Source organism: Scyliorhinus canicula, chromosome 8 (assembly GCF_902713615.1).
Source record: "Scyliorhinus canicula chromosome 8, sScyCan1.1, whole genome shotgun sequence".
Classification (NCBI taxonomy): domain Eukaryota; kingdom Metazoa; phylum Chordata; class Chondrichthyes; order Carcharhiniformes; family Scyliorhinidae; genus Scyliorhinus; species Scyliorhinus canicula.
Window position 1 is genome coordinate 127,669,392 of NC_052153.1, and position 27,970 is coordinate 127,697,361.

The following is a 27,970-nucleotide window of genomic DNA, read 5'->3' on the forward strand; positions in this document are numbered from 1 at the left end:
CTGTGCCGGAAAAAACTGCACAATCTCCTCATGGCGGCCGGGGTGAGAATGTAGCACTATGCCCCGGCACTAACTCCCGTCCCACAGACCCGTAACCGCCATCGTTACCCCACCCCCCCTCACTCCTCAACGAGAGGGCGACCAAACCTTCACCCTGCATCACATTCCAGCACCCATACCAGGTGCCATGGCCACGAAAGCCACCAGCTAACCACCCCTTGTGCTGTATGTGTCCGCCTGTCTAACACTGCGATTTCGTTCCCCCGCACTCCCAGGAGAAGGAGGCCCAAATCCAGGAGAGGGAAAGACTGGAGGGGGACTGCCATACCTGCGGCCTTCTCACTCCAGCAGACCAGCGGGCACTGGACCTGGTTGGAGGGCAGTCACCGGGGTGGTGGTCGGCATCGGCCGAGCAAGCGAGACCCCACTGAGTTGCAGTTCCCCCATGGCATGTGTGTCACCGCCCCCACCTCCACCAGCACCCCCACATGACCCCGCACCCCCACACCGCCCTCCGCACCACCCGCCACCCCAATCTGCGAGCCAATCATGCGTCATGACTTGTGTCTTGCAGGATGTCCTGGCAATGAGGCAGGCCCCTCTGGTGTTTCCTGCCCCCCGACCACAAGCAGATAGCAGCGAGGAAGAGCACATGGACAGTGACGGGAGACCTCGAACCACAGCCCGAGGTACCCTGCAGCACCAGTCCGGGGACGACATTGACTTCCCAACACTGCTGTCTCCACCGTCCACCATCCCGGAGACACTAACCTCGGTTAGAACATAGAACATTACAGCGCAGTACAGGCTCTTCAGCCCTCGATGTTGCGCCGACCTGTGAAACCACTCTAAAGCCAATCTACACTATTTCCTTATAATCCATATGTCTATCCAATGACCATTTGAATGCTCTTAGTGTTGGCGAGTCCACTACTGTTGCAGGCAGGGCATTCCACGCCCTTACTACTCTCTGAGTAAAGAACCTACCTGACATCTGTCCTGTATCTATCTCCCCTCAATTTAAAGCTATGTCCCCTTGTGCTAGACATCACCATCCGAGGAAAAAGGCCCTGTCTACCCTATCTAATCCTCTGATCATCTTGTATGCCTCAATTAAGTCACCTCTTAACCTTCTTCTCTCTGACGAAAACAGCCTCAAGTCCCTCAGCCTTCCCTCATAAGATCTTCCCTCCATACCAGGCAACATTCTGGTAAATCTCCTCTGTACCCTTTCCAATGCTTCCACATCTTTCCTATAATGCGGCGACCAGAATTGCACGCAATACTCCAAATGCGGCCACACCAGAGTTTTGTACAGCTGCAACATGACCTCATGGCTCTGAAACTCAATCCCTCTACCAGTAGAAGCGAACACACCGTACGCTTTCTTAACAATCCTCTCAACCTGGGTGGCAACATTCAGGGATCTATATACATGGACACCGAGATCTCTCTGCTCATCCACACTACCAAGAATCTTACCATTAGCCCAGTACTCTATTCCTGTTATTCCTTCCAAAATGAATCACCTCACACTTTTCTGCATTAAACTCCATCTGCCACCTCTCAGCCCAGCTCTGCAGCTTATCTATGTCCCTCTGTAACTTGTAACATCCTTCTGCACTGTCCACAACTCCACCGACTTTAGTGTCATCTGCAAATTTACTCACCCATCCTTCTACGCCCTCCTCCAGGTCATTTATAAAAATGACAAACAGCAGTGGCCCCAAAACAGATCCTTGTGGTACACCACTAGTAACTGGACTCCAGTCTGAACATTTCCCATCAACCACCAACCTTTGTCTTCTTCCAGCTAGCAAATTTCTGATCCAAACTACTAAATCACCCTGAATCCCATGCCTCTGTATTTTCTGCAATAGCCTACCATGGGGAACCTTATCAAACGCTTTACTGAAATCCATATACACCACATCAACTGCTTTACCCTCATCCACCTGTTTGGTCACCTTCTCAAGGAACTCAGGTTTGTGAGGCATGACATACCCTTCACAAAACCGTGTTGACTATCTCTAAGCAAATTATTCCTTTCCAGATGATTATACATCCTATCTCTTATAAACCTTTCCAAGACTTTGCCCACAACAGACGTAAGGCTCACTGGTCTATAGTTACCGGGGTTGTCTCTACTCCCCTTCTTGAACAAGGGGACAACATTTGCTATACTCCAGTCTTCTGGCACTATTCCTGTAGACAAAGATGACTTAAAGATCAAAGCCAAAGGCTCAGCAATCTCCTCCCAAGCTTCCCAGAGAATCCTAGGATAAATCCTATCTGGCCCAGGGGACTTATCTATTTTCACTCTTTCCAGAATTGCTAACACCTCCTCCTTATGAACCTCAAGCCCTTCTAGTCTAAAAGCCTGTATCTCAGTATTCTCCTCGACAACATTGTCTTTTTCCTGCGTGAATACTGACAAAAAGTATTCATTTAGCACCTCTCCTTTCTCCTCGGACTCCACGCACAACCTCCCACGACTGTCCTTGACTGTCCTCTTACCCTAGTCATTCTTTTATTCCTGACATATCTATAGAAAGCTTTCGGGTTATCCTTGATCCTACCTGCCAAAGACTTCTCATGTCCCCTCCTGGCTCTTGTTAGCTCTCTCTTTAGGTCTTGCCTAGCTAAATTGTAACTCTCGAGCGCCCTAACTGAACCTTCGCGTCTCCTCTTTACATAAGCCTCCTTCTTCCTCTTGACAAGTGTTTCAACTGCTTTAGTAAACCACAGTTCCCTCGCTTGACCACTTCCTCCCTTCCTGACAGGTACATACTTATGAAGGACACGCAGTAGCTGTTCCTTGAACAAGCTCCACATTTCCATTGTGCCCATCCCCTGCAATTTCCCTCCCCAAAGATGCATCCTAAGTCTTGCCTCATCGCATCATAATTGCCTTTCCCCCAGCTATAACTCTTGCCCTGCGGTATATACCTATCCCTTTCCATCACTAAAGTAAACGTAATTGAATTGTGGTCACTATCACCAAAGTGCTCACCTACCTCCAAATCTAACACCTGTCCTGGTTCATTACCCAGTACCAAATCCAATATGGCCTTGCCTCTCGTTGGCCTATCTATATACTGTGTCAGGAAACCCTCCTGCACACATTGGACAAAAATCGACCCATCTAAAGTACTCGAACTATAGCGTTCCCAGTCAATATTTGGAAAGTTAAATTCCCCCATAACAACTACCCTGTTACTTTCGCTCCTATCCAGAATCATCTTTGCAATCCTTTCCTCTGCATCTCTGGAACTTTTCGGAGGCCTATAGAAAATCCCTAACAGGGTGACCTCTCCTTTCCTGTTTCTAACCTCAGCCCATACTACCTCAGTAGACGATTCCTCATCAAACGTCCTTTCTGCCACCCTAATACTGTCCTTGACTAACAATGCCACCCCTCCCCCTCTTTTACCACCTTCCCTGAGCTTACTGAAATATCTAAACCCCGGCACCTACAACAACCATTCCTGTCCCTACTCTATCGATGTCTCCGAAATGGCCACAACATCGAAGTCCCAGGTACCAACCCATATCGCAAGTTCACTCACCTTATTCCGGATGCTCCTGGCATTGAAGTAGACACACTTTAAACCACCTTCCTGCCTGCCGGTACACTCCTGCAACTTTGAAACCTTACTCATGACCTCACTACTCTCAACCTCCTGTATATTGGAGCTACAATACAGGTTCCCAATCCCCTGCTAAACTAGTTTAAACCCTCCCGAAGAGCATTAGCAAATTTCCCCCCCCCCCCCCCCCAGGATATTGGTACCCCTCTGGTCCAGGTGTAGACCATCCCGTTTGTAGAGGTCCCACCTACCCCAGAATGAGCCCCAATTATCCAGGAATCTGAAACCATCCCTCCTGCACCATCACTGTAGCCACGTGTTCAACTGCTCTCTCTCCCTATTCCTCGTCTTGCTAGCACATGGCACGGGTAACAATCCAGAGATAATAACTCTGTTTGTCCTAGATCTAAGTTTCCACCCTAGCTCCCTGAATTCTTGCCTTACATCCCTATCCCTTGCATGTGCCTGTCCAAGAGAAGCTTAAATGTCCCTAATGACTCTGACTCCACCACCACTGCTGGCAGTGCATTCCACGCACCCACCATTCTCTGTGTAAAGAGCCATCCTCTGACATGTCCCACAAAACCTCATCAAGGTCAGCCTGGTACTGGGTGACATCCCCAGCGAGGCGGACATTCTGCTGAGACCCTCAACCATGACCGTCACTGACCGGGGTGGGGGGGCTGGTGAGCGCAGTGCCAGCGTTTCAGCTGGTGAGCCTTCATTTGCGGCGAGAAGCCCTTGGGTTTCATTAAGTGGATGAATTAATATTGAATTGCGTTGCCTGTCTCGCTGAGGCGAGCGCCGGGAAGCTCATAGCAATTCCCGCTCGCTACAACTCTTAGACATTTTTCCAGAGAATTGCCCCCCCAACCTGTGCTTGGTCTGCCCACTATAGAGCTTTGCGGGCAGCAAATACAGTAAGCCAAATCTCTGTAATGTATATGTAAATCTCTGCTTCACCCGAAAGGGATATTTGTGGCCTTGATGGTGAGGTGGAGGGGTAAAATGACAAGTGTTGCACCTTCTGCTTGCATGAATGGGAAGGCATTGTGAGAGGTGACTGAGGAGCGGACCAGGGTGTTGAGAAGGAAATGGTCCTTCAGAATGATTGAAGGGGAGGTGAGTTATTTGCTAACCTTTTTTCCTCTGGCATTTATTTCACCTTGTTAGTTATGTTAACTGGCATTACCATTCCTCTGTACAGTACTGTTCAACTAAGGCAGAAGCCAGACGAGATGCAGCCAGAGTAGCCCTGGTGAACTCTATCTTCAATGAACAGCCATCACGTATAATCACAATGGAATTTATCAGAAACAGCATAGAAGAAGCAGCTGCTTCAGTCAGTGTAAGTAAACTGCTTTGCATTGATTTCTCTTTAAATAGCAATCCCTGTTATGCACAGAAATCCCGGCCAATGCAAGGCAACTTCTTTTTGGGTGGCACAGCGGTTAGCACTGCTGCCTCAGAGAGCCAAGAACCAGGGTTCGATTCCAGTCTCAAGTGATTGTCTGCGTGGATCATGCTAAATAGCCCTTTAGTGTCCAAAATGTTAGGTGGGGTTACAGCGATAGGATGGGGGAGTGGGTTGGTGCAGGCTCGATCGGCCGAATGGCCTCCTTCTGCACTGTAGGGATACTATGATTCTATTGCTGCACATGCTGAGTTACAAAGCTGTTAGTTTAAAATGTGCCACATGTATCAGGGCAATGGATTTCCTTGGAGCCTCTCCTACTCTGCTGTCATAACTGGCAGAAACCCCACTCCCAGCTGATTTCCAGAGGAATGTGCCAGAGTCAGAGCAACCCCAAGGGATTCATAGCAAAGTGTTTGGAAAAAGAAGACATTGATGTACATACATGACTTCTGACATGTGCAGCTAAAGAATTACAGATAGTTTGACCGAAAGTGGAAGGCAGCAATTTTCCACAATCCTTTTCCCCTGCACAGATCTCAACCTTCACTTAATCTCAAGTGTGAGAGGCTGATGAATTTTGTTTTAAAACCTCAGCATGTGGGGCCATCCATGCAACTGCTGAACTAATGATGAGTGTTTCTCATTTCCAAGTGCCTTGCTCAGCAAAACAGCCATTCATCAGTCTGCAGCTTCTCTCTTGCCTGCTGGTCCTATTCAGGTGCAATTCCTGTGCTATTGCCGCACCCAAATCCTAACTGCTTATGCATCTTTCCTAACTCAATGGGCTAGATTTGTTGGATGCTGGGGTTTCCTGACCCACCACCAAAAAAGTCAGCAAGGAACACAAATCGATCCTGACATTTATCATTCTGTGGGGCATTAGGTGGCTCGAGGCGGACCTTTCACCCCAATCTGGGGAGGAAGTATTACCTCAGAGAGCTACCAGCCATCTGATTGGCCAGCAGCTCTCTAGTTCCAGCATCGCATTCAATCCCCAGCAAAGGAAAGTCAGGGGCGGGACAGTAGGGGAGTGCTGGCAGGCTCCTGGCGGGGACAGGGGTAGGAAGCCCTGAGGGAGAATGTTAAGGGCCTGGCTGTAGGTTGGTATGGGAGGAGAAACCCAGGAGGGCAAACTTTGGGAGTGCCCAATCAGGAAAGGGGGGTCTTTTGAGTGAGGTAACACCCAGCCACGCTTCCTGCCGAAACAGGCTAAACTCTCAGGCCTCTCCCCCAACCTCATCCCTGCATTCACCTGGTAGCTTCCCCACATGGCTGGGGGTGGGGGGGGGGGGGGGGGGTGGGGGGGGGGGGGGGGTGGAGGGTGGAATGGGGGATGGGGTTGATCCCCAAAATGTTGACTACTGGGTAAAATGTCCCTCAATAGAGTCATTGTATATTCAAATTGGCTTCCCACTTCCTGTTGGCCAATTAGTGTCCATTTGAGGGCAGCTTTCTGCCCAACTGCAGTGTGGGCCAAATTTGATCCTTTCCAGTTAGTGGCAAGGGTTACACTGGGTGATGTTATCGGAGGTGTGTGAGGCCTAGGCTGGCCAGTCTGCCCTCATCCCAATGGTGAGGACAGGCAGTGTTCAATTAAGGGCCCCTTCCCACCCAGTAGCAGCCTGGGATGGGATTGTATTGTTAGAACTACAGAGGGGCCACAGAGAGAAGGCAGCCCCTGCAGCCTGAGCAATTTCCGAAGAGGGCCTTCTTCTCCGTTGCTTGAATATTTATTCTTATAATTTATTTTTTTCACTGTGCTCCCTCAATGTTGCAGCACCCCTGCCTGTGACAGCAGTGCTCACCAGTCCTGGTGGTGTTTCTGAGGTTTCTGAACTGCTGGTCCTCTGATTGGATTGGCTGTTCCTGGTGGTGCTGGCCGTCCTGACTTGGGCAGCAACCTCAGCAGCAGCTACTTAAGCTACATAATGAGTCTTGCTAAATTCCTGCCATTGTGTGTTACATGAGTGAACCATTGCATAGGCAAATATGCTGATTTATACTGTGCCAGAGTGGATGAGCAGACACAAGTCCCAATTCAGCATTGCAACATTGGAGATCAGCACAGGAAATTAAATTTCTTCTACTGCTTAATTTATTTCCCAATTCTGGCAATTATGTTATGACAGTCATATATATTTCAAATAAAAGTGGTGTTGCTGCATTTTGCAAAATGCAAAATGATGCAAGCAGTTGCCTCCATTCCCATCCCAATATCAGGGAAAAAATTCTGCACAGATGGAGTGAAACCCCTGCCTATTGAGAATGTGTAACATTCTTAAAAGAAGATGGTATTATGGCTGCAGTTAACTATCTCTTGAGGGAAAGCTGTTGTTCAATGTATGTTGATAGCTATCTCACACTGATGCACCATATGCATTGGAAAGATTATGAATTGAAATGTGTCAACAATTAAGGCATCAGTGGTGAACAGCCAGTATGGCTGATGCTAGGGCAGCACGGTGGCCTAGTGGTTAGCACAACCACCTCTCGGCGCTGAGGTCCCAGGTTCGATCCCGGCTCTGGGTCACTGTCCGTGTGGAGTTTGCACATTCTCCCCGTGTCTGCGTGGGTTTCGCCCCCACAACCCAAAAATGTGCAGAGTAGGTGGATTGGCCACGCTAAATTGCCCCTTAATTGGAAAAAATAATTGGGTAATCTAAATTTATAAAAAAAAACATTGTCTGGTAGTCTAGTCCCTCTTGTATATTTAGGGAAAATAGATACATTCTCATGAGAGTGGTGCATCCTGAGCATTACTAATTGCTGAGGCTGAGAAATGTACAGAGGCATGGCTACATATGAGTGAGTGCCAGTTGCTTCGTTGAGCAGCTGATCAGCCTGGCCTCCATTTGATTGACATTTTCCCATCCACCTTGTCTTCCTTTTCGTAGAGTATTTATCAGCAAGGAACAACCAGTGCAGAACCTCAGAATAGTCTTTAGCAGTTGAAGCAGTCAGCAGTTGTCCACTCAAATGTACTTCTTATGTTGCTTTAATTTCAAGAACCAGGCTATGGTCAATGAAGAGGAAAATCCACACTACATAAAGAGAAGAGAAAGAACAAAGAGAAAAATTACAGCACAGGAACAGGCCCTTTGGCCCTCCAAGCCTGCGTCGATCCAGATCCTCTATCTAAAACTGTCGCCTATTTTCTACCACCTCCACCGGCAATGCGTTCCAGGCACCCACCACCCTCGGCGTAAAGAACTTTCCACGCATATCTCCCTGAAACTTTTCCCCTCTCACCTTGAACTTGTGACCCCTAGTAATTGAGTCCCCCACTCTGGGGAAAAAGCTTCTTGCTATTCACCCTGTCTATACCTCTCATGATTTTTTAGACCTCAATGAGGTCCCCCCTCAACCTCCGTCTTTCTAATGAAAATAATCCTAATCTACTCAACTTCTCTTCGTAGCTAACGGCCTCCATACCAGGCAACATCCTGGTGAACCTCCTCTGCACCTTCTCCAAAGCATCCACATCCTTTTGGTAATGTGGCAACCAGAACTGTACGCAGTATTCCAAATGTGGCCGAACGAAAGTCTTATACAACTGTAACATGACCTGCCAACTCTTGTACTCAATACCCCTTCCGATGAAGGAAAGCATGCCGTATGCCTTCTTGACCACTCTATTGACCTGCGCAGCCACCTTCAGGGTACAATGGAACTGAACACCCAGATCTCTCTGTACATCGATTTTCACCAGGGCTTTTTCATTTACTGTATAGTTCACTCTTGAATTGGATCTTCCAAAATGCATCACCTCGCATTTGCCCGGATTGAACTCCATCTGCCATTTCTCCGCCCAATTCTCCAATCTATCTATCTATAGCACGGATCCATGTGGAACACCACTGGTCACAGTTCTCCATTTTGAGAAACTCCCTTCCACTACTACTACTCTGTCTCCTGTTGCCCAGCCAGTTCTTTATCCATCTAGCTAGTACACCCTGGACCCCATGAGACCTCACTTTCTCCATCAGCCTACCATGGGGAACCTTAGCAAATGCCTCACTGAAGTCCATGTATATGACAGCTACAGCGCTTCCCTCATCAATCAACTTTGTCACTTCCTCAAAGAATTCTATTAAGTTGGTAAGACATGACCTTCCCTGCACAAAACCGTGTTGCCTATCACTGATAAGCCCATTTTCTTCCAAATGGGACTAGATCCTATCCCTCAGTATCTTCTCCAGCGGCTTCCCTACCACTGACGTTAGGCTCACCGGACTATAATTACCTGGATTATCCCTGCTACCCTTCTTAAACAAGGGGACAACATTAGCAATTCTCCAGTCCTCTGGTACCTCACCCATGTTCAAGGATGCTGCAAATATATCTGTTAAGGCCCCAGTTATTTCCTCTCTCACTTCCCTCAGTAACCTGGGATAGATCCCATCCGGACCTGGGGACTTGTCCACCTTAATGCCTTTTAGAATACCCAACACATCCTCCCTCCTTATGCCGATTTGACCTGGAGTAATCAAACATCTGTCCCTAACCTCACCATCCGTCATGTCCCTCTCCTCAGTGAATACCGATGCAAAGTACTCGTTAAGAATCTCACCCATTTTCTCTGACTCCACGCATAACTTTCCTCCTTTGTCCTTGAGTGGGCCAATCCTTTCTCTAGTTACCCTCTTGCTCCTTGTATATGAATAAAAGGCTTTGGGATTTTCCTTAACCCTGTTTGCTAAAGATATTTCATGACCCCCTTTAGCCCTCTTGATTCCTCGTTTCAGATTGGCCCTACATTCCAAATATTCTTCCAAAGCTTCATCTGTCTTCAGTCGCCTAGACCTTATGTATGCTTCCTTTTTCCTCTTAGCTAGTCTCACAATTTCACCTGTCATCCATGGTTCCCTAATTTTGCCATTTATATCCCTCATTTTCACAGGAACATGTCTCTCCTATACTCTAATCAACCTCTCTTTAACAGCCTCCCACATATCAAATGTGGATTTACCTTCAAACAGCTGCTCCCAATCCACATTCCCCAGCTCCTGCCGAATTTTGGTATAGTTGGCCTTCCCCCAATTTAGCAGTCTTCCTCTAGGATCACTCTCGTCTTTGTCCACGAGTATTCTAAAACTTACGGAATTGTGATCACTAGTCCCAAAGTAATCCCCGACTGAAACTTCAACCGCCTGGCCGGGCACATTCCCCAACACCAGGTCCAGTATGGCTGCTTCCTGAGTTGGACTATTTGCATACTGCTCTAGAAAACCATCCTGGATGCTCCTTACAAATTCTGCTCCATCTAGACCTCTGGCACTAAGTGTATCCCAGTCAATGTTGGCAAAATTAAAATCTCCTATCACCACCATCCTGTTGCTCCTACATCTTTCCATAATCTGTTTACATATTTGTACCTCTATCTCACGCTCACTGTTGGGAGGTCTGTAGTACAGCCCCAACATTGTTACTGCACCCTTCCTATTTCTGAGCTCTGCCCATATCGCCTCACTGCTCGAGTCCTGCATAGTGCCCTCCTTCAGCACAGCTGTGATATCCTCTCTGACCAGTAATGCAACTCCTCCACCCCTTTTACCTCCCTCTCTATCCCTCCTGAAGCATCGCTATCCTGGGATATTTAGTTGCCAATCATGCCCTTCCCTCAACCAAGCCTCAGTAATAGCAATAACATCATACTCCCAGGTACCAAGCCCATCTGCCTTACCTACTACACTTCTTGCATTAAAACAAATGCACCTCAGACCACCAGCCCCCTTGCGTTCATCATCTGCTCCCTGCCTACATATTAAATCATAGAACATAGAACATACAATGCAGAAGGAGGCCATTCGGCCCATCAAGTCTACATCGACCCACCTAAGCCCTCTTTTCCACCCTATCCCCGTAACCCAATAACCCCTCCTTTAGTCACTAAGGGCAATTTATCATGGCCAATCCACCTAACCTGCACGTCTTTGGACTGTGGGAGGAAACTGGAGCACCCGGAGGAAACCCCCGCAGACACGGGGAGAACGTGCAGGCTCCGCACAGACAGTGACCCAGCAGAGAATCGAACCTGGGACCCTGGCGCTGTGAAGCCACAGTGCTCATCACTTGTGCTACCATGCTGCCCTAAAAAGGGATATTTAAATATGATCTGCATGTGGTGGACAATATTTCAGAGACCACATTGTGTGGTGAGGAACATTTCAACAGAGTTTGTAATGGGTAGGGTTTTTAACATTTTGATTCCCTAACCCTTTTCTCTTTTCCAGTCGCCCCAAATCTGCCCGAAAATGTAAAGAGAAGGGAAATCTAGGGTTTTGCCTCTATATTTTTTTAGTAATTCATTGACTGCAAGTAATTGCTATTAACTGCAAGTTCTTTTCCTTCTGGGGGTAATATTAGTCTCCAGGAGTAGCCCAAACTAGGGTAGAGTAAATTTGCAACCTGTTTCACATTCTATCCGAATTTATTTTCTACTGAAGTCAGAAAATAGCCTGTAATGCAAAATGTTCCATGCCACAAAACCAAAATATCTTGCTGACCAATAACAGCACCAAATGGCCACAAAAACATGTACACGCAAATCATTGTCCTTGAATGCCAATGGGAACACAAGCACAATGCACTTAATGCAGTGCTGCTACCCACTGTGCTACCGTGCCGCACTAAAGGGCACAGTTGCTTCAGAGCTCCAGGGTCCCAGGTTCGATTCCTGGCTTGGGTCACTGTCTGTCTGGAGTCTGCACATTCTCCCCATGTCTGGTTGGGTTTCCTCCACATGCTCCGAGTTCCTCCCACAATCAAAAGATGTGCAGGTTAGGTGGATTGGCCATGACCAATTGCTCATAGAGTACAAAAAGAAAAGATTGGGATGGGGTTACTGTGTTCCGAGGATAGGGTGGAGGTGTGGGCTTAGTTTGGGTTCTTTTTCCATGGGCCGGTGCAGACTCGATGGGCTGACTGGCCTCCTGCACTGTAGATTCTATGATTCTATGAAATGCTATAAAAATATAAGAACAATAGAAATAGGAGCAGAAATAGGATATTCGGCCCTTCAAACCTGTTCCACTCTTCAATATGATCACGGTTGATCTTCCACCTCAACTCAACCTTCTTGCACTATCCCCATATCCCTTAATCCCCCAGTATCCAAAATTCTATCACCATTTATATTTTTTAAAAATGATCTAGTTAGGTAGTTATAAATTCAACCAGATATTCTGATCACATTTATGAGACCATTTAAATATCAGGTTTTCACACTGCTGCCTAGATTGTTTACTGTTTTCACTAAGACCTGTCTCATGCTCTTTACTCCCCTGGGTAACTTAGACGTATTGAATGTCTTCATTGTTAACATTTTGGTGGGGCAGATACCAAAAATTCTTAATTTTGTAACTTCATTTTTTAAAATTTGAATAAGGGTAGCACAAATGATGCAGAGGATCCTACCACAAGCATCGGGGCTTATCACTATATGCTCGAGGCAAATAAAGGCAAAACAATGTTGGAATTCCAGGTAATTCAATCTTTGTCTTTCCTGTCTCATTTTTCTAAAGCTCATTATGGCTGGTTCTCTTGACATTTGCCATTCCCAGAATACCTTTTCCTGAGCATAAAGACAAGAAAATAGTGGAAGAAACCCAATTACACTGGGTTTCTGCACCGTTGCTTTACAGTGCCAGGGTCCCAGGTTTGATTCCCAGCTTGGGTCACTGTCTGTGCAGCGCCTGCATGTTCTCCCCGTGTTTGCATGGGTTTCCTCTGGGTGCTCCGGTTTCCTCCCACAAGGCCTGAAAGATGTGCTTGTTAGGTGAATTGGACATTCTGAATTCTCCCTCAGTGTACCAGAACAGGCGCCGGAATGTGGCGACTGGGGCTTTTCACAGTAACTTCAGTGCATTGTTAATGTAAGCTTACTTGTGACAATAAGGATTATTATTATTATAGAGGAAGATTGGGAGTGGTTCCTTTCAGGTCAGACGGCTCCTTATTCATCCGGCCTTTTTCTCTCTCTCCATGGACTGTGTATGGTTTCTATTTATTAATAATAATAATAATAATAATAATAATAGCTTATTGTCACAAGTAGGCTTCAAAGAAGTTACTGTGAAAAGCCCCTAGTCGCCACATTCCGGCGCCTGTTTGGGGAGTCCGGTTCGGGAATTGAACCTGCGCTGCTGCCTTGTTCTGCATTACAAGCCAGCTATTTAGCCCAGTGTGCTAAACCAGCCCCTTTGGTGGTATACCTCCTGTTAATTGGCTCAGGTGGGATCAGACACTCATCATGTGTATAGATTTGATTTGATTTATTGTCACATGTATTAGTATACAGTGAAAAGTATTGTTTCTTGCATGCTATACAGACAACAAATAGGGAAGGAAGGAGTGACTGTAGAATGTAATGTTACAGTCATAGCTCGGGTGTAGAGAAAAGATCAACTTAATTTGAGGTAGGTCCATTCAAAAGTCTGATGGCAGCAGGGAAGAAGCTGTTCTTGAGTCAGTTTGTACGTGACCTCAAACTTTTGTATCTTTTTCCTGACAGAAGAAGGTGGAAGAGAGTATGTCCGAGGTGCGTGGGGTTCTTAATTTGCTGGCTGCCTTTGCGAGGCAGTGGGAATTGTAGACAGAGTCAATGGATGGAAGGCTAGTTTGTGTGATGGATTGGGCTACATTCACAAGCTTTTGTAGTTTCCTGTGGTCCTGGGCAGAGCAGGATCCATACCAAGCTGTGATACAACCAGAAAAATTACTTTCTATGGTGCATCTGTAAAAGTTGGTGAGAGTCGTAGCTGACATGCCAAATTTCCTTAGTCTTCCAAGTATAAGCCAGAATCACATTGCTTATCGGTATAACTTGGGAACACATCTACCTACACGAGCAGGAATTCATGTTGTTCAGCAACAGTACTGTGTATCCAAGTTCTTTGTGTACCAGCTTGTTCAATTATTCAACATTTGCTTAACTGTTAACTAATTAAATGAATGGGAAAGAATTCAGTGACATGTTTTAAAACAGAGGAGAATAAGGGGTGATCTGAAAGATGTGTTTAAAATGATGGTGGAATTGGATGGAGTAGATAGAAACAGAAAAGACTGTTTTGTGATATGGAGTAAATGGACATAGGTATAAAATTAAATATAACATATTTAGGACAAAAATCAGAAGTCTTCTTCAAAGAATGTTGTGAGGCTGTGAAGTTCGTTATAAACTTGAGATTTTAGAAGATGATTATGGTTTGGGACCGGCTCTTTAGTTCAACGTAAAATAGGGTGGTGAAAAGAGTCATGTGATCTATTCCAAATTTTACCCAACAACAAATCTTTTTTGGTTACAAATGTGGGTAGCTTGGTTACTGTGTGTGTACAAGGAGGTCCTGGTTGAGACCTTTGGTAGCAAAGTGTAAAATGGTGGCACCTGAAAACAAAGGCAAGAGCAGCTATGCTGACTGTGGATAGATGCTCACTCTCCAAATTTTGGGAAGAAAATAGAGAGGGAGAGGCCTCCGAGGTAGACAAAAGCTGGAGGTGTTGTGGTCAGCAGAGCGAAGATGGCTGCTTGTTCTCTGCACGTTTCCAAGAAGAAATACAGGAGGAAAGATGGTCTCTGGTCAAAATGAGACATCCCATACCAATCTAAGGAATCCAGAAGATTCACCCTGGCATTGCTGTGGAAGAAAGAATTGCTGGAGTAGACCTTGCTGCTGATCATTGGTTCACAAATTCCGTCGGACCTGAGAGAAGCATCTTGTGAAGGTCACCCAATGTTATAACTTAGCAAAATGAGGAGGAGTGAACTTTTTGGAAGCTGGGAGTGATGTTGAATTGGTTCTTGTGAAAGCTGTTATTCTGGCACAGTGTGGGACATAAAGTAGAGCTCTAGCAAAAAACGTTTGGTCATGTTAAATCTCTTCTGTGATTTAGAGTACTAGTTGCTTAATAAGTCGTGTTTAGTTAATATAAATTTTACTTTGCTTGTTTCAGTAAAGTTGGGATTCCTTCAATTTGGTCACTGGGAATGCAAATCCGCTGTTTAAACTTATCGGTTTTTATGCAGATTGTACCAAATTGGGGGCTCATCAGGATATGAATCTAACGATTGCAGCAAGTACACTGGAATTTGCCGGAGCTTTAAAGATATTGCACAGTTGCTTTTACTGTATTCACTGAGAAGTTAACTTGGCTACGCTTATTGCTGAAGCTTTTCAAGCAGCTAACAAAGAATAGATTGATGTCAGAGAAGTTGGAAATTGATTTTAAAAGGCATTAAATAGGCAGAGATTGTTGAAGTATTGATTCAACATCTGAACCTTGAGGAATAGAAAAATAATCCAGATATCCCGCAGGTTGAGGTAGCTCGAATTCACTCCAGTACTCCAACCCCACACCAGAATGAATCTTCCAGATTCCTTTGCTTGCCATGGGGTGCAAATAAAATACCTGGAATTGAATTTAGTAAAGCAGAAATTTGAAGAAGAAAAATAAATTTTAAAAGCTTGAATTATAAACGGAAAGAAAGAAAAAAAGAGAAAAAAAAAAGGGAAATGCAAAAATTTGAGTTTCAAAGAGCAAAGGAGAAATTAGAAAGGAAAAACCATGAATTGCAGAGAGAAAAAGAAGCAAGGAAATTTTATCTCGACAAAGCAAAGCTTAGATTATGTAAATAGGAGCGACAGGGAAACTTGATGATGACATTGATCTGTAAGGAATATTCAACTGGTGCTTAAATTCAGTGAGGAAGAAATCCGAGAGCAGTCTAACAAGAGGCAAAAGAAATATTGCCAACATTTCTGTAGGTATGTAAATAGGAAGGGATTAGTAAAAACAGGTCTGAGCATCAGAGGCAAGAGGGATGAAATTCTAATGCAGAATAAGGAAATGGCAATGATATTAAACAAATAGATTATATCTGGTGTCACAGTGGAAAACACAAAAAAAATTCCAAATATAATAGTGAACAAGGAACTTAAAGAAATCTGTGTAAGTAAAGGCAATACTGTCATAATATACACACAGGTATATGATGGTGCACAGACAGACAGTGATTGACACACAGGATGACCAGTCTACACACAACACAGCAGCCAATCACCAGACAGGACACGACCACTATAAAGCCAGAGGGCACTAGTTTTCCCGCTCTCTCGGGATCCAGCCTCTGAGACAGTCAGAGCTCGTGAGCAGCAACTAGAACATACACCATGTGGTAGCAAGATAGTCTGGTCAGGTTAGCCTCAGGTCTCCAGTCAAGTCAGCATAGTGTCAACCCACAGTTAAAGTATGTATTATAGTTAAGAGTTCAATAAAATCGAGTTGTATTTCTTCAAGTGTTGGAAGCCTGTCTCTCTCACCACTGCAGTAAACGCAGTCCTCGCAGACCCAGCTTACCCAACACATCATGGTACCAGTGAGCCATGCTCGAGTTTGACGGACCTAGCTTGAGATAATCTGCCTTTCACCAGCGATCAGCCATCCGGTAACATGGACAGCATCCGCCCTCCCCCGCAGCTCCGCATCGCCGGCAACCTCGGTGCTAACTTGAAGATTTTCAAGCAGAAATTCCAGCTATATCTTGAAGCCACCGACCTCGAAGCTGCATCAGATGCCAGGAAGATCGCTCTCTTCCGCTCTACAGCCGGGGACCACGCTATCCACATCTTTAACTCCATCACCTTTGCTGAAGGCGAGGACAAGACAAAGTTTAAAACAGTCCTGCTGAAGTTCGACAGCCGCTGTGACATCTAAGTCAATGGGAGCTTTGAACGCTATGTGTTCCAGCAGAGGCTTCAGGGTAAGGATGAACCTTTTCAGTCCTTTTGAACCCATCTCCACATCCTCGCGCAGTCCTGCAACTATGGCTCCACTTCCGATTCCATGATCCGGGATCAGATCGTTTTCGGGTTCCACTCCGATCCCCTTCGCCAGCAGCTCCTTAAAGTTAAGTAGCTCACCCTCACCATCGGCATCAAGACCTCCGTCCTCCACGAGCACGCTAACAACCGGTACTCCCATATCAAGGCTGCAGAAACGACAATGCAAAACCCCCACAATGCGGAACGGGTGCAGGCCATCAAACAGCTCCAGGGCCTGAGTCTGGATGAGGGCGGCCATTTTGCGCGCTTTTCCCGGGTTCCTGCGCATGCGCGCCACGACCATGGGGACGGCGAGGCCGACGACCGAACTGCGCAAGTGCGCACATTGTTGACATGCACGGTGGCGCATGGAACATCCTGACGTCGGCGCCATGGCGTGCAACAACCGTGGCTCCGCCCATTTAAAGTGGCAATGTCCCGCAAAATCTCAACGCTGTCTTCAGTGTGGCACGCTTGGCAACTACGCTGCCATTTGCAGATCTGCTCAACTGCCCAACACACAGCGATCCCAGCTGCAGTGCAGGAGCGTCCGGTCAGTACAGCAACCCGTTGCAGACTCCGACTCCGACATTCTTCCAGATCCCGACATTGTGGCCAATGCACTCTCCAGATCCATCAGCCAGCCGTGTGAGCAGTCGGACTTTGTCTGTCAGATGGACGCGCAGGTGAAGTTTTGTGCCTCCAACTTTCCGGCCACTGATGAAAGGATTGTGCAAATTCATCAGGAGACGGCCAGGGATCCTTTACTCCAGCGGGTCATGCGACATCTCACAGATGGTTGGCAAAAGGGGCAGCGCCCCCAGTTTTATAATGTAAAGGACGATCTAGCGGTAGTGGACGACATACTAATGAAGCTGGACAGGATAGTAATCCCACAAAGCATGCGAGAGCTGGTCCTCGGACAAATCCACGAGGGTCACCTGGGGGTCGAAAAGTGTCGCCGTCGAGCCCGAGAGGCAGTATATTGGCCAGACATCAGCCAGGATATTGACAACATGGTCCTCAATTGCCCAACGTGCCAACGGTTCCAGCCTGCTCAGCCTAAATAACTCAACAGCCGCATGAACTGGTGTCCTCCCCATGGTCACAGGTATATGGTGGTGCACAGACAGGCAGTGATTGACACACAGGATGACCAGTGAACACACAGAACACAGCAGCCAATCACCAGACAGGACACGACCACTATAAAGCCAGAGGGCACTAGTTTTCCCACTCTCTCGGGATCCAGCCTCTGAGACAGTCAGAGCTCGTGAGCAGCAACTGGAACATACACCATGTGGTAGTAAGATAGTCTGGTCAGGTTAGCCTCAGGTCTCCAGTCAAGTCAGCATAGTGTCAACCCACAGTTAAAGCTTGATGACCTCCAGAATTCCTTAATTTCTAGAACAGTTCCAAAGGTTTGGAAGGTCGAAAATAATCCCACTATTTAAGAGAGAAAAAGAGAGAACTATTTTTTTTAATAAACATTTTATTGAGATATTTTTGGTATAGTAGCAACAACAAAATAAACAATATACATGAAACCATAAACATAGTGCAAAAGCCGTTTACCTTTCATACAGGTCCCACCCTTATTGCCCCCTACTCTAATCTAAACCACTCCACTCCCCCGCCCCCTGTCTGCTGACGATTAATTTTCTGCAAAGAAGTCGACGAACAGTTGCCACCTCCGGGCGAACCCTAACAGTGACCCTCTCAAGGCAAACTTGATTTTCTCCAAACAGAGAAAGCGAGCCATGTCCGATAGCCAGGTCTCCGACTTCGGGGGCTTTGAGTCCCTCCAAGCTAATAGTATCAGTCTCCGGGCTACCAGGGAAGCAAAGGCCAGAACGTCAGCCTCTTTCTCCTCCTGGATTCCCAGGATTTCTGACACCTCGAAAATTGCCACCTCTGGACTCACCACCCTTGTTTTTAACACCGTGGACATGATGCCTGCAAACCCCGGCCAAAATCCCCTGAGCTTTGGACATGTCCAAAACATGTGGACATGGTTCGCCAGTCCTCCCGCACATTTTGTGCACCTGTCCTCCACCCCAAAGAATCTGCTCATCTGGGCCACTGTCATGTGAGCCCGATGAACAACCTTAAATTGTATCAGGCTGAGCCTGGCACATGATGCGGACGCGTTGACTCTACTCAACGCATCTGCCCATAGACCATCCTCTATCTCACCTTCCAGCTCTTCCTCCCACTTGTACTTCAGCTCCTCTGTCTGCGTCTCCTCCGACCCCATAAGCTCTTTATAAATGTCCGAGACACTCCCTTCTCCTACCCACCTTCTGAAACCGACCCTGTCCTGAATCCTCCTGAGCCGTAGGAGCGGGAAGGTTGACACCTGTTTACAGGAAGTCCCACACCTGCAGATACCTGAATTTGTTTCCTCTCGCCAGTCCAAACTGTTCCTCCAACGCCATCATACTCGGAAAGCTCCCAACTATGAACATATCCCCCATCCTCTCAATCCCTGCTCTCTGCCATATCCGGAACCCCCCGTCCATACTCCCCGGGGCAAACCATTGATTGTCATCGATTGGGGCTCAGACCAATGCTCCCACTGCTCCCACTTTCCTCCTCTATTGGCCCCAAACTCTCAGGGCCGCCATCACCACTGGACTGGTGGAGTATCAGGTGGCGGGAACGTCAGAGGTGCAGTTACCAACGCCCCCAGACTGGTGCCCTTACATGAAGCCGCCTCCATATGCACCCATGCTGACCCCTCCCCTACCACCCGCTTCCTAATCATGGCTATATTCGCCGCCCAGTATTAGTTGCTAAAATTTGGCAGTGTCAGCCCGCCCTCTCCCCGACTCCGTTCAAGCATTACCTTCCTTACTCGCAGGGTCTTGGCCGCCCATACAGAGCCCGTGATTACTCTGTTGACCCGCTTAAAAAAGGACCGCGGAATAAAGATGGGGAGTCACTGAAATACAAATAGGAATCTCGGGAGGACAGTCACCTTCACCGTTTGCACCCTCCCAGCCAGAGACAACGGAAGCGCGTCCCATCTCCAAAAATCGTCCTTCATTTGGTCCACTAGCTGGGCCAGATTCAATTTATGCAGACAGTCCCATTCCCGCGCCATTTGGATGCCTAGGTACCTAAAGCTTCCCCCTACTAATCTGAACGGCAGCTCCCTCAGTCGCCTCTCCTGTCCCCTCACCTGGACCACAAAGATCTCACTCTTTTCTATATTAAGCTTATATCCCAAAAACTGGCCAAATTCCTCTAGAATACTCATGATTTCTTACATCCCCTCTATTGGGTCCGAAACGTACAGAAGCAGGTAATCTATAGAGCACCCTGTGCTCCACCCCCCTCCCCGGACCAGTCCTCTCCAGCCCCTCGAGGCTCTCAGAGCAATTATCAATGGCTCTATAGCCAGTGCAAACAACAATGGGGAGAGGGGGCATCCCTGTCTCGTCCCCCGGTGCAGTCTAAAATAGTCCGATGTTGTCCTATTCATCTGTACACTTGCCACAGGAGCCTGATACAGTAACCTCACCCAGTCAATAAAGCCCCGCCCAAATGCGAACCGTCCCAGTATCTCCCACAGTTAATCCATTCTACCCGATCAAAAGCCTTTTCTGCATCCATTGCGATCACTACCTCCACCTCTCTACCTTCCGGGGGCATCATGATCACGTTTAACAACCTTCTTACATTGGCCATCAACTGCTTACCCTTAACAAACCCCTGGTCTTCCCCAATAACGTCCGGAACACAATCCTCGATCCTGGAGGACAAGATTTTGGCCAGCAACTTGGCGTCTACATTCAACAGGGAGATCAGCCTGTCGGGCCCACACAGCTCTGAGTTCTTGTCACGCTAAAGAATCAGCAAAATCGTTGCCTGTGACATTGTCGGGGGCAACACCCCTCTTTCCCTTGCCTCATTGAACATTCTCAACAACACCGGCCCCAATAAAACTCCACTGGATACCCGTCCGGACCCGGGGCCTGACCCGCCTGTATGGCCTTCAAGCCCTCCACTATCCCTTCCAGCCCGTCCACCTTTGGGAAATTCAGCCCCTCCAAGAAGTGCCTCATCCCCTCCGGCCCCGTAGGGGGTTCCGTTCTGTACAGCCTGCTGTAGAAATCTCTAAACACCTTATTCACCCCTGCTGAATCACCAACCAGGTTCCCATCTCCGTCCTTTACTTTCCCTATCTCCCTGGCTGCCGCCCTCTTTCTAAGCTGCTGTGCAAGCATTCTGCTGGCCTTCTCTTCATGCTCATAGATCGCCCCCTCGCCTTTCTCAGTTGCTCCACCGCCCTCCCTGTAGTTAACAAGTCGAACTCCGCCTGTAGCCTCCGCCGTTCCCTTAAAAGCCCTGCCTCTGGGGTCTCCGCATACCTCCTATCGATCTGTAGTATCTCCTTAACCAGTCGGTCCGTCTCTGTCTTGTCCACCTTCTCCCTATGGGCCCTGTTCGAGATCAGCTCCTTTCTGACCATCACCTTCAGTGCTTCCCAGACCACTGCTGCTGAAATTTCCCCCGTGTCATTGACCTGCAGGTAGCTCTGAATACATTTCCTCAGCCGCTCACACACCCATTCATCCACCAAAAGTCCCACATCTAACCTCCGTTGCGGGCGCTGGTTACTGTCGTTACTAACCTGCAGGTCAACCCAGTGTGTAGCATGGTCTGAGATTGTAATCGCCGAGTACCCCGTGTCCACCACCTCAGCCAGCAAGGCCCTGCTCAAAATAAAGAAATCAATCCGGGAGTAAACTTTATGCATGTGTGAGTAGAAGGAGAACTCCTTCACCCTCGGCTGCCCAAATCTCCATGGATCCACCCCCCCCCCCCATCAACTCCATGAACCCTCTTAGTTCCTTTTTGCCATAGGTGGCACCCTGCCCGTTTTCGAGCTTGACCGGTCCAAGCCATGGTCCATAACTATGTTGAAGTCCCCTCCCATGACCAACCTGTGCAAGTCCAGGTCCGATATCTTCCTCAGCATCCTCTTTATAAACTCCACATCATCCCAATTTGGTGCATGCACATTTACTAATACCACCTGCACCTCCTCTAGCTTCCCATCGAAAAAGAGAGAATTATTGAGCAGTTAACCTAACATCAACGTTCTCTGGAGTTTAAAAGAATGGGAGGTAATCTCATTGAAACATACAACATTCGTAAGAGGCTAGATAGGGTATGCTAAGAAAATGAGTTCCTTGGCTGAGAAATCTAGAACACGGGGTCACAGTTTCAGGATAAGTGATGGCCATTTAAGACTGAGATGTGGAGAAATTTCTTCACTCAAAGTCTTGAGAAACTTTGCAATTAGGTACCCCTGAGAGCTGTGGATGTTCATTGCTGGTGTATATTCAAGTCAGAGGTCTACAGATGTTTGGTTACTAAGAGAATTAAGGGATATGGGGATAGTGCAGGATGGTGGTATTGAAATAAAAGATCAGCCATGATCTTGTTGGATGGCACAGCAGGTTAAGAAGGCCGAAGTCTACTCCAGCTCTTGTGTTATTTTCTTATCTAAACAATACTTGTTATCTTCCTCCTTTTGCAGGAATTGATGACTGTCTTTCAACTGTTACACTGGAATGGAAGCTTGAAAATTCTGAGAGAAAGAAAGTGTTCCCGTCAGGTAATGTTTCAGCTACCAGGCCAGACATGAAGAAATGATTAGCTGCCATGCTTACGCCACCAAACTGAACAAATTAGAGCTTAGCATTTCACTTCTTAAACCATTGGAACCTCAATATCCATTCTGCAAACAATGGGTATGATCAATAGCCGTTAACTTTAAATCATTATTACTTCGCTTCTGACTCACTCCCTGGTCAGTCTGCTGCTCTGACCTTTGCTCTTTTACTGTGGCCTCTGCTAATGTTCTTCCCTCTGATTCAGCCCTTCAACTTTCTTTTTACTGTTGCATCCTTTCCCTGGTTTCTATCATCATCCCTTAACTGGTGAACAGCCCAGAACAATACATAGAATCATAAAATTTACAGTGCAGAAGGAGGCCATTTGACCCATCGAGTCCACACTGGCCCTTGAAAGAACACCCTACTTAAGTCCACGCCTCCACCTTATCCTCGTAACCCAGTAACCCCACCTCAACTTTGGACAGTTTACCCTTATGTTGCTGCTACATCCAGCAAAGGATATATCTAAATGCGGCTCTCACATCTGTACATACTTGTCACAATCTCCAGTACATAAAGTGTAGTTTAGTATCCTATTGGCACAGAATGAATGTTAAACTCCGAACAGTCATTAATAAAGTTTGATATAATTGTTTATCAAAAAGACACTCAGTGCAAAAGTGAAAAATGATACAATAATAACCACTTTATAAATAAGTATTGTGAAACCTATATTGCTTTACATCAGAATCTATTATTATAAGCTGAATAATTTCAAAGCATTCTAATTGATTTTTCTACCATGGGTGACACTAGCTACATTATATAACAAATGCACTATTTGCTGAAAGGGCCCTCTCTTTTTCATTTCCACAGGATGTAATTTCCTATTATTCCAAGCAATCTTTGGATGACTGTATGAGAAGTCAGATGGCACTAGATTGGATTTTGAAGGAGAAGAAGATATCAGGAATTCTAGCTCAGGAACTCCAATCTTCCCTCAAAGATCTAGAGAAGGCCAGGGAAACTGGCCATGAGTTGCGTTTCTACAAAGAAAAGAAAGAAATTCTGACACTTGCCCTCAGCCAGATCGGGTCAGGATTTGTTGGTGGCCAAATGTGTGAACAGAACATGTGTGATCCCAATTGGTTAGGATTGTGCACAAATTTAGAAACCTAGCACAATTCATTCAAGACACGATTTAAAAAGAAATAAATTTAGAGTACCCAATTCATTTTTTCCGAATAAAGGAGCAATTTTGTGTGGCCAATCCACCCACCCTGCACATCTTTGGGCTGTGGGGACGAAACCCACACAAACACAGGGAGAATGCGCAAACTCCACACAGACAGTGACCCAGAGCCAGGATCGAACCTGGGACCTCGGCGCCGAGAGGCAGCAGTGCTAACCAGTGCGCCATCGTGCTGCATGACCATTCAAGACAGAATTAATAGCTCTGATCAAGTGTGCTTTCCCTCCATAACTGCTTCTCTCTATCTGGAACCAACCCCTCGACTGACCCTGGAAACCGTTATCTTTAGAAAACCTTCCAATTGCGACAGTAACATGTGAATGTCAGGAACACGTACAAGACGTAATCTAGGAATAATCTACTCAATTAAACCGCCTAAGGCCTGGTATCCATATTATAAGATTCTAATCATATTATTTGCTTATGCCATAATGTTTATGTCATCATCATTATGGTTACAATACATTATTTATGCCATATATTGTTCAAACCTGATTCAGCGGTTCTCATTACACAACACAGTTTTACAAGGTAAACATAGATTCACATTGCATTCAGAATTACACACCCAAGACATGATTTAATGGCCTTATCGTGCCCGATTTAGTGGCACGACCGCAAGATTCAACTGAACCTCACGAAACGTTGTGATCTGGTTCTCGCTCTCACTGGGTGAGATGCAGATTTGCATATATAAATAAGCCATGAGGCTCATGTAAATATGCGTTCGGCATATTCTCCTGCCGTTCAGGGCCTAACGGCCGTGCCTGGTAGACTTCGGCAGGACACCCTGGCCGGGTGGTCGGGGACAGAGCAAGTTGGTACCATGGCACTCCCTCTGGCACTCAGGTACATTGGCACTGCCAGCCTGGCAGGGTCACTGCTATTGTGACAGGCTGGCAGTTCCAAGGTGCCAGGGACCTGGCCCAGGGATGCATTACCCATAAGAGGGGGGCCCGAGGACCCCAGAAGATGTAGGTTGGGTGACGTGGGGAGGTTTGGAGGCTGCGATAGGTCACTGAGATGGGTCGGGAGGTGGGGCTGACTTTACAATTGGTGCCAAGAACCGCGAATACTCTTCCTGCACTGACGAGCTCAGCCCAAAACAGCAGCCGAAACCGGACTGAGAAATGTTTCCATTGAATCATAACCCCAGTCTGTACTTACCCTCTGCATCAGCAACAGTTCTTTTTTTAAAATTTAGAGTAGCCAATTATTTTTTCCAATTAAGAAACAATTTAGCGTGGCCAATCCACCTAACCTGCACATCTTTGGGTTGTGAGGGTGAAACCCACGCAGACACGGGGAGGATGTGCAAACTCCACACGGACAGTGATCCAGGGCCGAGATTCGAACCCGGGTCCTCAGCGCCATAGGCAGCAATGCTAACCACTGTGCCACCGTGCTGCCCTATCAGCAACAGTTCTAATGCCATATGCAAATCGTTTTCAAATTTCGCTTCTCTTTTCCCTCAACCACCTACATTGTCCATGGTTAGGCCAGCATTTATTGGCCATCCCTAGTTGCCCTTCAGAAGATGGTGGTTAGATGCCTTCTTGAATCACGATGTGGAGATGCCGGCGTTGGACTGGGGTGAGCACAGTAAGAAGTCTTACAACACCAGGTTAAAGTCCAACAGGTTTGTTTCAAACACGAGCTTTCGGAGCACGGCTCCTTCTTCAGGTGAATGGAAAGGCTTGTTCCAGAAATGTTTATATAGACACAGTCAGAGATGCCCGGAATGCGAGCACCTGCAGGCAATCAAATCATCAAAGATGCAGAGAGAGAGGTAACTCCAGGTTAAAGAGGTGTGAATTGTCCCAAGCCAGTTCAGTCGGTAGGCCTCTGCAAGTCCAGGCTTGTTGGTGGGGGCCGAATGTAATGCGACATGAATCCCAGATCCCGGTTGAGTCCGCATTCATGCGTGCGGAACTTAGCTATAAGTTTTTGCTCAGCAATTTTGCGTTGTCGCGTCTCCTGAAGGCCTCCTTGTAGAATGCTGACCCGGAGATCAGAGGCTGAATGTCCTTGACTGCTGAAGTGTTCCCCAACTGGAAGGGAACAGTCCTGCCTGTTGATAGTCGCACGATGCCCGTTTATTCGTTGTCGTTATAGCTAAGTTCCGCACGCATGAATGCGGACTCAACCGGGATCTGGGATTCATGTCGCATTACATTCGGCCCCCACCAACAAGCCTGGACTTGCAGAGGCCTACCGACTGAACTGGCTTGGGACAATTCACACCTCTTTAACCTGGAGTTACCTCTCTCTCTGCATCTTTGATGATTTGATTGCCTGCAGGTGCTCGCATTCCGGGCATCTCTGACTGTGTCTATATAAACATTTCTGGAACAAGCCTTTCCATTCACCTGAAGAAGGAGCCGTGCTCCGAAAGCTCGTGTTTGAAACAAACCTGTTGGACTTTAACCTGGTGTTGTAAGACTTCTTACTGTTCTTGAATCACTGCAGCCTATTTGGTGTAGGTATACCTACTGTGCTGTTAGTGAGGGAATTCCAGGATTTTGACCCACGACATTGAAGAAACAGCAATATATTTCCAAGTCGGGGTGGTAAGTCACTTGGAGGGAAACCTCCAGGTGAGGGGGAGGGGGGTTCCCAAGTATCTGCTGCTCTTGTCCTTCTAGACGGTAGTGATCGTGCATTTGGAAGGTGCTGTCTAAGGAATCTTGGTGAGTGACTGCAGTGCATCTTGAAGATGGTACACACCGCTGCCTCTTCATTGGTGGTGGAGGGGTTGAATGTTTGTGGAAGGGGGAGCAATCTTTTGTGATGCTTTGTTCTAGATGTTGTCAAGCTTCTTCAGTGTTGCTTAAGCTGCAATCATCCAGGCAAGTGGACAGTATTCCATTATACTCCTGACTTGTGCCTTGTAGATGGTGGATAGGCTTTGGAGAGTCAGGAGGTGAGTTACTAGCCAAATGGTTCCTGGACTTCGACCTGCTCTTGTAGCCACAGTATTAATATAGCTAGACCAGCTCAGTTTCTGATCAATGGCAAGCCCCAGGATGTTGATTGTGGGGGATTCAGCGATGTTAATGCCATTGAATGTCAAGGGGTGATGGCTAGATCCTCTCTTGTAGGAGATGGCCATTGCCTGGCACTTGTGTGGCACAAAAGTTATGTGCCACGTTTCAACCAAGCCTGGATATCGTCCAGGTGTTGATCCATTTGGGCATGAACTGCTTCATTATCTGAGGAGTCATGAATGGTGTTGAACATTGTGCAGTCATCTGCGAAGATCCCCACTCCTGACCTTATGATGGAAGGCAGGTCATTAATGAAGCAGGTGAAGGTGGTTGGGCCTAGAACACTACCCTAAGGAAATCCGACAGTGATTTCCAGGAGCTGAGAGGATTGACCTCCAACCATCTCAACCAAGTTCCTTTGTGCCAGTCCTGAACCTTTTTGCCAAAAAACAGAGTGGGCCATATGCAAATCGTTTTAAAATTTTGCTTCTCTTTTCCCTCAACCACCTATATTGTCATGGCAGGTTCTCTTAGAGCTGGGAACTGGCTCCAAAGAGATCAGGGCGCCATCTTTGAAGCTCTGCAGCCAAATGGCCCCCAGTCCATATCACGGAAGTCTCGAGGCTCTCCCCTCACCTCCCTCCCAACCATTCATTTCCAGCATACATCTTCCCTCCCCACCCCACCCCCCTGACATTCATTGTGGATTTACTGTCCCAGTGACATTCAACGCTGGTATACCGCTTTCCGTAAATTATTTTTAAAACATTCTGTGTGAAAATGGAACTGGAAGTTCCACACCGGTTTTCTATGTGAGCCTGACACTTCACGAAATCCTGGTAAGTTTCTGCCCTTGGAGTATTGTGTATAGTTTTAATCCCTTGTACCTATGGAAGGTTATTAACTACCCCAAAGGAGGTGCAACAAAGGTTCACTAGATCAATTCCTGGAATGAGAGGGTTATCCTATGAGTAAAATTGTCTACTCTCGGGTTTAAAAGGGCAGCACGGGTCGGCAGCAGTGGTTAGCACTATTGCTTCACAGCGCCAATGTCCCAGGTTTGATTCCCGGCTTGGGCCACTGTCTGTGCGGAGTCTGCATGTTCATTGTGTATCTACGTTGGTTTCCTCCGGGTGCTCCGGTTTCCTCCGACAAGTCCCAAAAGACGTGCTTGTTAGGTAATTTTGACATTCTGAATTCTCCCTCTGTGTACCGAACAGGTGCCGGAATGTGGCGACTAGGGGCTTTCACAGTAACTTCATTGCAGTGCTAATG

The 27,970-nt window shown here is 47.0% G+C and overlaps 1 protein-coding gene across 2 annotated transcripts in view; it reads left to right on the forward strand.

The window, feature by feature from the left end:
• The window catches only part of LOC119970008 (protein limb expression 1 homolog), an 87,510-nt gene extending 63,161 nt beyond the window's left edge, over positions 1–24,349 (forward strand). The window contains exons 3-6 of one of the 2 annotated variants that reach the window (XM_038803966.1): positions 4,798–4,938; positions 12,395–12,490; positions 22,378–22,455; positions 23,333–24,349. In XM_038803966.1, the coding sequence (XP_038659894.1) occupies positions 4,798–4,938; positions 12,395–12,490; positions 22,378–22,455; positions 23,333–23,635 (618 nt within the window). In that variant the 3' untranslated portion in view covers positions 23,636–24,349. The remainder of the gene's footprint in view (positions 1–4,797; positions 4,939–12,394; positions 12,491–22,377; positions 22,456–23,332) is intronic. The other variant, XM_038803967.1, reaches the window with a different exon arrangement.
• The last annotated feature ends 3,621 nt before the right edge of the window (positions 24,350–27,970 follow it).